Source organism: Clupea harengus, chromosome 2, assembly GCF_900700415.2.
Source record: "Clupea harengus chromosome 2, Ch_v2.0.2, whole genome shotgun sequence".
In the NCBI taxonomy this organism is placed as follows: Eukaryota; Metazoa; Chordata; class Actinopteri; order Clupeiformes; family Clupeidae; genus Clupea; species Clupea harengus.
The window spans coordinates 6,565,816-6,579,506 of record NC_045153.1 but is presented as its reverse complement, the minus strand read 5'-3'; the positions used below and the strand labels follow the sequence as shown (position 1 = coordinate 6,579,506).

The window sequence follows — 13,691 nt, the reverse complement described above, 5'->3', positions numbered from 1 at the left end:
AAAGGTGACACTTTTTTGTGGTTTAAACTTGGGCATAAAAGGTGTGAAGGCCAGGCGGAGGCACTGATGTAAGTGTTCATTAGTGAGTGTGCTCCTGTATTTGTTTTTCACCATATTCATGGTTGAAAAGGCAGACTCACAACAGTATGTTGAGGTATACACGCTCTTGTTGTGTGGCTGATCTAACTATTACACTGCATGTTGCTTGGTATGATTGCAGATGGTTTATTTTTCTGCCCCTTACCTCAGAGTTCTGCGGGTATTTTTGTTCGAAGTGTGCATGCTTTGTTTCATAGTGACGTTTCACGTTACCACTTTTGACAAGGGCAACCGTCTCATTGCAGATTAAACACATTGGTTTTGTGCTCCCCACAGGCAGCACAAATGCATACTTGTCAGTCCAGCGATTTTTGGAATCAACTTTTCGTGTAAACTCGCTTGGATCATGATTACATTAGAATGTTGATTTTGGCTTCGGTCCGAATTTGATTGCGTCTGGGTCCGGTTCCGGACCGCGGTCCGCCTATTGAGTACCCCTGATTTAGGTGATGAAGAGTCTGGCAACTGCTGGGTCTAAAGAGCCCATAAGGCTACAAGGCTACAAGGACTGGCTGGTTGAGGCAGAGTGAACACGGGGAAAGAAAGAGAACACCACATTTATGGGAGTCCATTAACACCAAACTGACTCTGAAATGCTTATGTGTGTTTTACTCAGAGGTGTTTGGTTTGCCCTGGGGATCATCTGAGAGGCAGAGACAGATAGAGTTGTATCAGTCAGAGGTAGATAAACATCAGTTGAGTAAAGAGTGTGTAGATCAGTGTGTATCTGCAGTTGTCCACTCACCTGATCTCATCCTGTAAATGACTGCAACTATGATCACAGCCACAAACAGACTGACAGTTGTAGCAACGTTAACATCCACATGGACCAGAGGGAGAGAGAGAGAGAGAGAGAGAGAGAGAGAAGAGTGATGAAGAGAGAAAATAAAGAAACAGAGGGGGCAGAAAGGCAAGGCGGCAGCAGTTTGAAGAAGTAGCTCACAAGGTCTACTTCCCTGTGGCTAATGAGGTCATTTCAGATCTTTTTTTTTTTTTTTTAAATCCAAGTTCAGAAGGAAACTTGTAGATCTATGTTCATCCACAACCAAACAAGCAAGATTTTCTTAGAACTGTCCAAGCTTCCTTAATTCTGCATTGTAGATGTGAGAACTTTAACAGTGATATTAGATTCTTCGGAATTGGATGGTGTGTTAACAGAGAAGGACACATGAAAGAGTTCAGATTAACTGTGCCCGACACTAAGCAAGACAGTGAATGCATGGCATTATAAGAATTGGTATAATATGACAAAATAGAATGATATACTGTAGTTCCTTTAGAAATGGCTTTATTCCAAAACAGCTTAAAATAAAGCAGAATACCATGGCACATTTGATGTAAAAACTCTCAAAAACCAAACATGTGAGTACCGGTATATATATAGGGTAGAAATATGCTGTTGATCTGCAAAAAGTATATGAAACTAGAGATAACGGAACACTCAGAACTAACACTAGGAGCAAAAAAATAAGCATAGTAAAACTCACAGGAACTTAACAGACACATGCTGCTCACTGTAATGCTGTAATGCCTTTCTGATATGTTATGATATCTCCTAAATAATACTACACTGTTTGACAGATGTCTGGTATGTACTGTATGTTTTCCTGTCATTAATGAGCATCTAAAAGGAGCAAGCCTTATCAGTGCCACTTTGTGTACATTTGGCTGATGTGTGTTTGTGGAAGATAAAGAGGCACATATTTCACACCCTGTAGTCTAAAAGGATCAGGAGTGCTAACCAGAACAAGAGCTGTGAGAGAGCTATCACACAACTACATGCAACCACAAGCAACTGTATAATTAGCATACAGTCTTACTGGTTGATGACTGTAAGACTGCGTGTGTGTGTGTGTGTGTGTGTGTGTGTGTGTATATGTGTGCATTACAGATAATTTGATGAATTATCATCTATCCTCTAGTTCCTCTTAATGTCCATCCAGTAGTAGACCTTGGTTTAAGATGGTCAAAAGGACATCAGGAGATATACACCACAACACCATCAGTCAGATTCAGGATTTTCATTCACTCCTCACATAAAGGAACACACACACACACACTAGTACACAGATCCTACAGAGTGATGATGTGATTTCAGAACTACCACCAATGGCATGTGTGGTTTTGGCATTGCTGATTTGCTGATGTAAATGTGTCTTCCGCTATTAGTTCTCAGAACTAATAACATCACAGGAGGAACAGGGGTTGAACCCCGTCACACATACACACACACATCACATAGCTGCATTTAGAGGAAACAGACACTGAGCTGAGAGTCACATTCAGTTTCCAGCTCTGTACACACACACAGAAGACAGAGAAGAAGACAAGAGGACTCGACAGGAGAGGAAGATGGCGTCCATCCCCTGTGCTCTGATAGTGTTGCTGATCTTCCTGAGTCAGGATCACATGGGTGAGTTACACTAACGTTACCTTGACAACCACCAGCACTACCATTGGTACACCTGTTGTAACACTGCCATTCATACCAACACTACTATTGGTGCACTAAAGTTGCAATGGTTTTGAAAGTGAAATACAAGCCACCGTAGCCATAGCATGTGGGTTGGTTTAGCAATAAGATAAAACTACCGGAGGAAATCAGCTACAGAGCTTACATGAAGGAGGACCTTTCTTAGGCTAAGTTGAATTTAACAATCGTGTTCAATTTAATATGTGATCAAGTCTGTGTTTGTATCTGTGACAGTTTGTGTGTGAGATCATAAAAAAAGCCCTGACAAAAAAAAAGGACAGGGAAGACAAACACACACACATTCACACACACAAACATTCACACACTCACACATACATTCACAAACACACACAGACTCATTCACAAACACACGTATTCCCACAAATTCACACACACGCACACACACACACACACATTCACAGACTTACACTCACAAACACACACACACACATTCACATAGACATTCATTCAATTGATTAGATCCCATTTACTGTAACCAACCTAGTGTAACACCAAGGCATAGTTGCACTATTCAGCATTATTCACCTACTCTCTCATCATACTATGGAATAAGATTCACACTACAATGAATGTATGATTTTATGACCCGCTTTAAGTGGTATGTTGTTTTTGAGCCCATGCTGTGTGATGTTTTACTCTGGCCTGTATGAGAGAGTTGAATGGAGACTCCTGTAGCTGTTCTGAAAAGGGGTTTGCTGAAGAATATGGGTATCTTGTTTTCCTTAGTGTGACAATGCTGTGTGGTATTTTATACTATGATGATGTTTCATGGTGTTGTTATACCCCACTTCCAACACCAGAGTTAACTGATTCTTTGTGTTGTTGAATTGACATATTCTGCAACAAAATCAGCCAGTAGTTATTTGTACACCCTATTTGACACTCTACAGGATGTGCACAATATCTCTTAGTGTTAGCATTAGCTTTGACTGATGTGATTTCATTTATCATTCAGGTGTCCAAGGAGAGACTCCCACTGTCTTCTCCAGTGTGGGTAGGGATGCCACTCTTCCCTGCAGGAATGTGGTTTATCCAGACTGCTCTTCTACTACATGGCTTTATCTTCGCTTTAAAGCTGCTGTAGAATTGTTCGTCTATGGAAAGATCAACCCTGCTGTAGCCACACACAGAGCTAAGAGACTGAGTCTGGTCTCTGACTGTTCTCTCTACATTACTGATGTCACCACTGAGGATGCTGGACTCTACATCTGTCAGCAGTACCTGAGAAAGGGAGGACCCCAACATGGAGAGGATGCTGATGTCTATCTGTCTGTTCTTCAGGGTAGGTGTTATTGTTGTTGTTTTATATGTTGTTGTTTTCAGGCACTCAGGGGCTCAGTAACTGAAGTCAAATGGATGTGTTGGATATATGAGGTATGGATTATAAGGTATCCTTTATTTTTAACTGTTTTTTTTAAAGGATTTGTATGTAACCTTTTCTTGATGACATACTAAAATTAATTTTCATCTTATATGGTCATGTGAAGGAGACATTAACTCACCGAAATAAATCAGTAAGCTAGTTTGCTTTTCATTGTTCCGACTCTGCTGTTGTTGGTGTTTGCAAGGCAAGGTTGGCTTTCAGTGGATTAGCTCACCAGTTATAGACAAAACTCCATAAAAGTACCTGTAGCTCTACTGGTAGCTAAGAGCACCAACGCCATGCGTTTGATGCTCAGGAAGCACACATACTGAACAGGGGGAAATAATATATCTGCACTACACCGCAAGCGGTTTTAGATAAAAGCGTCTGATGAATGTAAATATTTCCTAAATAATGACATAAACGTAACAGTAACTTCCTTGATAGAAGATATGCATGAATGCATTTGTCTGCTGTATGCTAAACCTGATGTAGTGTGATGTCATTTTCTCCTGTAGTCTCTGCTTCCCCCAGTGAGACTGAGATGGAGGCAGACAGTTATATGACTCTCCACTGCCTCCTGCACACACCTGACAACTGTGGAGAATCAGTGAAAGATAAAGGAGTTAGTCTGAGCTGGGTGGATGAGGGAGGGAAAGAGCTGAAGACCAGAACCACACCTCCCTGTTCCATCACACTGACTGAGGAGCTCAGAGGTCCAAACCCTGTTCATACTCGGACATGCCAGCTGACTGCAGGAGGGCAGGTTCAGACTTCTGTCTCCCACACCATCAAAGTGAAAGGTTAGAGATGATAAGATGAGTTTCATATTTAATTACTGCTGTGTGCATTATGAACTGAACCTGATTTGTAAAGTTGTCCAAGTAGCCCATGTACAGGTCTAGTAGTTTTGTAACTGTCATACAGTGAATGCCACTCCTTTGCATTTTTTATTAACGGTAATTCAGATGTACAATGTCAATAGGAGTGAATCTAATTACTGTGATGAGTTACATGTGTACATTGTTTAATCACACAGGTGTTATACCCACAACTTCCTCTACCTCTGTATTGAAATCCTCTCCCCGGATAAAAACTGTCACCACTGCTTCCTCAAACTCAGGCCCATCAGGTACAGCATAAAGACCATGATCGCCTCAGTCTTAATAATTATTATCACATTATCAGAGTGAAGGGTTAGAGATGATAACTCAGTTTTAATTTCCCTCATCAACAAAAGAAGTATGGAAAAGATGTGAGGGCTCTGTCACATACCATAGATGTATTTAACTCTGATATGAATGCCTGTAAAGATGTGAGGGCTCTGTCACATACCATAGATGTATTTAACTCTGATATGAATTCTAATATCTGTGGTGCAGCTAGTGGAGCCTCATCAGACTGCTACTCATCATCCCACTCCTCAGGTAAGGCTGTGTGTGTGTGTGTGTGTGTGTGTGTGTGTGTGTGTGTGTGTGTGTGTGTGTGTGTGTGTGTGTGTGTGTGCGTGCGTGTGTAAGACAGAAACACCACTATGTGCACTCACACAACCACGCTGCTCACACCTGCATCACTACACCTTTGAGCTCAGTTAGGAAAGGCACATCTGCCTCTAGTCTCCTACAGCGGGGATACAAAGATGACTGGATTCATTTGGGCTTTTGTGTGAAGTTGCCAAGTGCTTCTTCAGCTTCATCAACAGCTTGTTGACAATAATGACTGATTCATCTGATTAGATTTATATTCCAGATCTACATTTCTTCTACATTAATCTACATTTCACATAAATCTATTCTCACATGCTGTCATTCTCTATATACTACCATCTCTCATAGTCTCTCTCGTAATCTCTCTCTGCCCTATTTGTTTTATTTCTCTCATTGTATCTTCCATTCCATTTCAACTCATTAACTTAATAAACACATACTACTGTTTGTAATTTTATATACTATCATTATCTGTGCTCCAGCTGAAAATATTTTATTATGCAGTCTCTTATTTGTGCCTTTCTCCCCCCCCCCCCCCCCCCCCTCTCTCAGTGGTCCATGTGGCTGTTAGAGTTGCTACCACTATCAGTCTGTTTGTGGCTGTGATCATAGTTGCAGTCATTTACAGGATGAGATCAGGTGAGTGGACGACTGCAGATACACACTGATCTACACACTCTTTACTCTACTGATGTTTATCTTACTCTGACTGATACAACTATCTGTCTCAGTTACTGCATATACATCCTGATCTACACACTCTTTACTGTATCTCTGACTGAATCAACTCTATCTGTCTCTGCCTCTCAGGTGATCCCCAGGGCAAACCAAACACCTCTGTGAGTAAAACACACATATGCATTTCAGAGTCAGTTTGGTGTTAATGGAATCCATAAATGTGGTGTTCTCTTTCTTTTCCCTAAGGCTCATAGTGTTTACTCTGCTGCAGCCAGCCAGTCCTTGTAGCCTTGTAGTCTGTGTGGCATCAATAGACCCAGCTGTTGCCAGACTCTTCATCACCTACATCAACCTCCATCACCTGCACTGGAGCTACAGGATGCCAGGCTGGGATTCCAGGGAGTCTATAACTGCTTTAAGGTGGCATTAATGTTCAACTTCAAGACATCTGAAACCTCAATGAGTTCATCTTAAATTACATCTTAAATTACATTAACCCCTTGTTGGTTTGGCTGTGGCTGTTTCTCTTAGCAGTGCTTTCATGAGGAAGAAGTGAGATCATTTTGTGTTTCACAATGAATGTGCTTAGTTGAGAAGTTTTCTTTTTCCTTTGTGTAAGTTTGAAATGCTCTTCCTTTTCTGTTCCAGAGTTCTTATGAGTGTAACATACCTTTTGATGACACAAACTCCTTCTAAAGAGTAGCTTGCTGATACTCCTTTTTGTATGTGTACTGTCTGTGTGATAAATAAGAACTTTGGATTTGTTACTTGAACCTTGTGTTGCTTGTAACTGTCCCCTGTGCTGTGAATAAAGCTGTGGTCTCACACCTGTGTTGCCTGAAAGTCTTTATCTCTCTCTCTCTCTATTTTAGTGGTCCATGTGGCTGTTAGAGTTGTTACCACTATCAGCTTGTATCTGTGGCACAGGGACTGGCGGCTCTCTCTCTTTCACTCTCACATTTGGGTTTGTTTTAAGGTTCATTTGCATTTGGTGTATTAAGGTTTATTTAATTTATATTTAGGTATATTTTAGTTTTGGTTTCGCTTTGATATTTCAACACATTTCAAGATTACTCTTGAATATCGTGAAAAATATCGAAGAAATTACACTGACAAGTGCTACAGGCGGAATATGTGCGCGGGGGGAGGGGGCGTGGCGAAGGTGTTTAGTGATCTACCCTGATAACTGCACATATTTAAGTGTTATAGGCAGAATATCTGTGCAGGGGGAGGGGCGTGGCGGTGGCTAGTAATGTACCCTGATAATTTCACATATTTAAGTGTTATAGGCAGAATATCTGTGCGGGAGGAGGGGGCGTGGCGGTGGCGGTTACAAACACGCACGTGCGTGCAGGCACATCAGTGGGCCGCAAATTACTTTCTAGTCAGAATGGTGGTCCCTGGGACAAAACCAGTTGAAAACCCCTGTTCTATAGTTCTGTAAACGTTGTCTGTAGTCACTGCATGTTCTATAGTTCTCCTAGCCTCTGAGCTTTTGTCAGCTCAGTTTATCCTTAGTAGATCAGCACTCATTTGTCTCTCTCTTCTTCTCTCTCTCTTTCTTTCTCTCTCTCTCACACACAGTACACACACACACACACACACACACACACACAAGATGAAAAAGATAGACTAATTAATATGGACTCATTCAATGCACACACGTTTACAGTTTTTCTGAAAAACTGGAACTTATGACACAATAACCACAACCTGTAACTTATGTGCCAACTCCCTAGACCAATTCTGCTGAACTATAAACATTTCCAGCAACACAAGGTTCAAGTTACAAATCCAAAGCTCTGTGGGGATAGGCCCCCTTTTATTACAAGCTCAACACGTATCACACATACAGTCCTGTTGTTTCAGTGAACCACACGTGGATAACAGACATATGACTGAACTAGTTTTGGCTAGTTTCTATCAAGACTAGTGGAAAGTGATGACCTTAGCGTGGCTTCACTAGACGATACCCTATATGCATTGTTCACTCCTCCTGTTATTGTCATCTCATGCTCCATCCCATGGTGTCAATTATGTTGTCAGTGAGCTTGAAGTTGAACATTAATGCTACCTTAAAGCAGTTATAGACTCATTGGGACCCTAGCCTGACATACTGTAGCTCCAGTGCAGGTGATAGAGGTTGATGTAGGTGATGAAGAGTCTGGCAACAGCTGGGTCTAAAGAGCCAACAAGGCTACAAGGACTGACTGGCTGCAGCAGAATGACCACTTTGCTTTAGGGAAAACAAGAGAACACCTAATGTATGGGTTTCCATTAACATCAAACTGACTCTGAAATAGTTATGTGTGTTTTACTCACAGAGGTATTTGGTTTGCCCTGGGGATCACCTGAGAGGCAGAGACAGATGGAGTTGAATCAGTCAGAGATACAGTAAAGAGTGTGTAGATCAGTGTGTATATGCAGTAACTGAGACAGATAGAGTTGAATCAGTCAGAGATACAGTAAAGAGATCAGTGTGTAGGTCAGTTTGTAGCTGCAGTAGCTGAGACAGATAGAGTTGAATCAGTCAGAGGTAGATAAACATCAGTAGAGTAAAGAGTGTGTAGATCAGTGTGTATCTGCAGTAGCTGAGACAGATAGAGTTGAATCAGTCAGAGGTAGATAAACATCAGTAGAGTAAAGAGTGTGTAGATCAGTGTGTATCTGCAGTAACTGAGACATATAGAGTTGAATCAGTCAGAGGTAGATAAACATCAGTAGAGTAAAAAGTGTGTAGATCAGTGAGTACCCTGGGGATCACCTGAGGGAGAATAGTGTGTGTGTGTGTGTGTGTGTGTGTGTGTGTGTGTGTGTGTGTGTGTGTGTGTGTGAGAGAGAGAGAGAGAGAGAGAGATAAAGAGAGAAAATAAAGAAACAGAGAGGGCGGAAAAACACCCACCAGGACCTTCTGTGTAAGGTGCAAGAAAAAAGGAAGTTTATTTTGTGGTTGATGCAGCAATCTGTCTTTGTAGGAAAAAGGACGTTTCTTTTGTGGTTGATGCAGCAATCTGGCTTTATTCCAGTAAAGTGCAGTAACGAAGCACAAGAGTATGAAGTGGGACTTGAAGTGTCATGTCTCTGTGTGAGACTCTTTCAACAACCCACACCACCAACATGCTGATGCCTGCGCCAGAGAGGCTACAGTGGGTATACAGTACAACTTGCTAGAGTACGTCACAGAATGGGTCGCATTTGTCTACGGAGCCTTACATTCCGGTACAAATTCATGTGTCATGTCTCTGTCTGAGACTCTCAACCCCCCCCCCCACTCCACCAACAAGGTTATGCCTGTGACAAAGAGGCTAAAATGAAGGTGTTGGGGACTGGAGTGTACTGACTAAACAGCTCTGAACTCCCCCTTTGAAACCACTCTCCAATTCTGGGTCTAGAGCACCAATGTAACATGTGTCATGAGGGCCTGATGGGCCTGTTTAAAGATGCCGAGGGGACAGGACTGGAAAGGAATTTTCTCTGGGATTAAACATTTTCTCATAATTCGCATTAAAAGATATTAAAACAAACAAACAAACAAAAACAAATGTGATTTGCACAACTAACCTTTCATTAGAAGCAAGACAAAACATTTAGCGGTGCCGGCTGCAGGCTATAATGAGTGAGATGTAATGAGATTTACAGTACAAGGGGGCAACATTTTATAGTGTCATTATTATTATTATTATTATTATTATAATATTGTCAGATTGGAGTTAAAGTGATGCAGGCATGGACGTAGGCCTACACAACAGGGGGGGGGGGGCTTTTACATTAGCACTTTTACATTTGTAATTTGCAAAGAGATCGTACGAGACTGAAAGCCAGTATTTTGTGACAAACAACCTACATCTGTCCTCTGTCAAACACAGATCCTACACGTCTACAAAACATTTGCAACTTCTCAACACCATTGTGTTCGACACTAAATTGATGTAATTTGATACAATAAAAAACTCAAACTTAGCAATTGTCAAACTGCCCTGCTTAGCACACATAGACTTGAAACTAAAGAACTAAAGAGTGGAAAATAATAGGCCACTATTAAAGCAGCACAATGGAGTAATTGCTAATCGCTAACGAGATGCTAGCGGCTAAACCTAGCAAAACCTCTTGAAATTTGCTTACTTTGACACTATGACAAACTAGTGAGTCAACAACTTTCCTAACACAGTCAAACATCAAGCAAGTGCAACACAAGACAAAGCAAGACGGCAAATAAGCTACTTACTAGTTCGGCAGACAGTAGTAACCAGACGGCTTCAGGCAAACTTACACAATGCAGTAATATGCCTACGGACCCTGGTATGGCAATGGCATGGAGGCGATTCTCCAGATTAAACGTCATTGTAGCGCCCCAATTTTTTTTAAGATGTTATTTTAAGGTAAAACTGCTAATCCTAACCCTAAAGTACAATTCCTACTTTAAAGTTAAGCCAGGGATAAAAAAAAAAAGCTTTTCAACTTTTAAGTACACCTTTTAAGCATTCTGTGACGGAAAGGACCACAGAAATGCTGTTGCTTGCCACACACCATATTTCATGCATACCATAGACTAATGCAAACCATATTTTTTTCGTAACCTGTATGTCTGCATATGCTGCAAATTATAGCCTGCAACAAAACAACCATAGCAAACGATAGAACATCTGTCGGCAGAGATAACGTATTTCCTAAAGGATCCGTATTGAAACCGGACGTCGTCACTTTACTCCGGTCTGTGGTTGGATAAAACTTGTCACATGTCCTGAACAGAAATGGACAAGGACCTTTGATTTATTCTTTAGGAACCATGTTGATGACTGACTTTTAATGTTGTGTCACGTTAACATTAATAGCGATTGAATTACACTTGTGTCGGTGTAATCGCTAGCGGTAAATAAACGTTAATAACTTGAATGACTGATTAAGGATATATGTTACAGATCACAAACACACGTAATCGATGTTTTTTGTGTGATAATTAGGTAATAGGTAAGCTAAAAATTACAGTATCTTACCTAGCTAGCTAGCTAGCAATTGAATTACACTGGTGTCGTGTAATCGCTAGCGGTAACTAAACGTAAATAACTTGATTGACTGATAAAGGATATATGTAACACATCACAAACACACACAATCGATGGGTTTTGGGGGAAATTAGGTAATTGGTTAACTTAAATTACAGTATCTTAGGCGAGCTAATTGACCTAGCTAGCTATACCGGAATTAACAGTGCTAGCTTTGTGTTTGGTCATATAGCTTCGTAAAAGTTCGGTTAACAAGTCACTTGTGTGTTTAGTTGTATGACTTCGTAAAAGTTCGGTTAACAAGTCAATTGAGCATTAAGCCACCTGACTATAATGGGTCAATTCATATCAGCATGCTAACGTTATACTTATTAGCAGCGAGGCTAGCTAGCTAGCTACTATGTGTTCCAATCGATTGTTGGTCTAAGCGTTAGCAGCAACCTAACAATAATGGTCGAGAGCTTCAGTTAAGACCTACAATACTGCAACATTCTTGTACCACATGAACAACTAACCGAGTCAATGTAGACATATAACAAGTCGTGTAGATAGCTTTATTCACATAAGCCATATAACTTCACAAAAATAATAATAATTTAAAGAAAACCGATCGTTTGAATGTCAGGCGATCAACATAATTTCTCAACGAAAAAGTAAAGGTCCTGTTATTAGCCAATCAAACGGAGTCAATCACCCACTTCCGGTTTCAATACGGATTCTCTGGTCAACACGTTATCTCTGCCGACAACATCTACCGCTAGTTCCCACTGTTAACAGGTAGGCTTACTGTATACCTTCTGCCTACCTGCACAGCGGAATAATAATATAAAGGAATGAACAGACGTTTGTCTCTTCAGCCATTAACCTCGTGGCATTGTTTAATGTAGAATTAACAACATGCTGCTCTCCGTGAGAGTCAGGTAACTAGTGAAGAGAGAGGGTGAACATCCGTGACTGATGTCATATTAAGCGCAACAGTGCCTCCTCCTGGACAAATATAATTACATACATACATTCATACACGTATCCACTCTCAACACCCACCTAGCTCCTGGCTGTAGCCAAAGCCTGAAACCAGACCTTTCTCTCCTTTCACCTTCCCCTAAATACAGTCCCCCGCCCCCCCGACTAGACCCGCATACAGACCATCTGGAGAAGACGCTCAGTCTAGTTACATAAGATAGAAAAACATGGAGAGTGTCCCAGACGCAGTGACGCAAGTTCCTTTCTTCTGCAGGAGAGCGAAACCTTGTAAGTTCTAGAATGCATGATGACTTTTCAATAGCTGTCAGATACCGAGAACTCAACTTGTGTCTGGACTACACCTTCAAGAACAATCTAGACACACACACACACACACACAAACACACACACACACACACAAACACACACACTGCTCATGTAACCATGTTTATTACAAACACTCAGATAAAGTCTGTCCTAGTGGCTGAAGATCGGCTACAGACAACAGAAAGATTAGTGACAAACTTAATCTACACACAAAACATTTTTTTTGACCTTTAATGACCTCACAGATGAAAAGTTCCACGTACCTCACGTATGGAAATATTCATAAATGTACAATATATAGGGAGTAGTATAATCTCAGACTTTTTTTTTTTTTATATTTCTCCATATTTCACCCAAAAATATATCACTGTTATAAATAACAAAAAGATACCCTTTTCTTTTAATATCAAGTACAGGACTGTAACTTTCTCTTTTTTGGGGTGCATGACAAACATGACAACAGCACTTTTTATCCAATCAATGCCCTGCCTTGAGTGTAGTGTGCTTCTTCTGGTTAAAATCTACATACTGTGTGTGTGTGTGTGTGTGTGTGTGGATAAGGGAAGGGAATTAAAGTGTGCTTTGAGGGCTGTGGTTTTACAGTGTTCATCAGTGTACGTGTGTGTGTTTGTGTGAGAGGTCTTATAAACAGACTTTGTGAATCCACGGCTGATCTTTTGGCAAGGCTCAACCTTTGTGTGTGTGTGTGTGTGAGAGAGAGAGGTCTTACTCACTGTCTTACAAACAGACTTTGTGAATCCATGGCCGAAGTTTTGGCAAGGCTCAACCTGAACCACCAGACAGTAACTGACGTAACCATGGCAATGTTATAAGTCGTCATGGACACCAGCATCCAGTGATATAACAGCAGTTTATGACCGCTATGGATTAGGGTCAAGACCACATTTAAAATATGTGATGCTATGACAAATTAAAGACATGGGACATCAAACTTTAGATTTCAAAGTGGCCTGAGAGCAGTCATTACGATGATCACACGCCACAGCCACTGACTGATGACCTGCTAGGTCATCTCAAGGTCACTCCTATGTCACCACGACAACAATCAAATGTGGGATGGACTAGCTTGTTTAGTAAGTTCATTTGTAGAATTAAGCATCATCATTTGTTATAAAATACACTTTTAATATGGCACATATTAAATTATTATTAGGACCGGTTGGGTTTTGGGTTAAGGGCATAGGTTTATAAAAAGAGATTCTCTCTTTAGAGTATGCCAGGGGATAATCTAGTTTTTCGCTGCCAGACTAGATCAC

General features: G+C 40.9%; 1 protein-coding gene across 1 annotated transcript; it reads left to right on the top strand.

The window, feature by feature from the left end:
• Positions 1–2,357: 2,357 nt before the first annotated feature.
• LOC116223088 lies at positions 2,358–6,948 on the top strand. Its single transcript, XM_031578515.2, has 7 exons — positions 2,358–2,512; positions 3,549–3,875; positions 4,996–5,088; positions 5,339–5,383; positions 5,996–6,082; positions 6,254–6,282; positions 6,368–6,948. Exons 1-7 carry the CDS (start codon positions 2,452–2,454, stop codon positions 6,407–6,409), a joined length of 684 nt encoding a protein of 227 aa, XP_031434375.1. The 5' UTR covers positions 2,358–2,451; the 3' UTR covers positions 6,410–6,948.
• Positions 6,949–13,691: the final 6,743 nt, after the last annotated feature.

What these genes read in the sequence shown, in the direction of transcription:
- LOC116223088 (XM_031578515.2), top strand. Translation starts at nt 2,452, where the DNA reads ATGGCGTCCATCCCCTGTGCTCTGATAGTGTTGCTGATCTTCCTGAGT. An exon ending in CTATCTGTCTGTTCTTCAGG is followed by an intron (nt 3,876 to 4,995) that starts GTAGGTGTTATT and finishes TTAATCACACAG; the next exon opens with GTGTTATACCCACAACTTCC. An exon ending in CATTTACAGGATGAGATCAG is followed by an intron (nt 6,083 to 6,253) that starts GTGAGTGGACGA and finishes TCTGCCTCTCAG; the next exon opens with GTGATCCCCAGGGCAAACCA.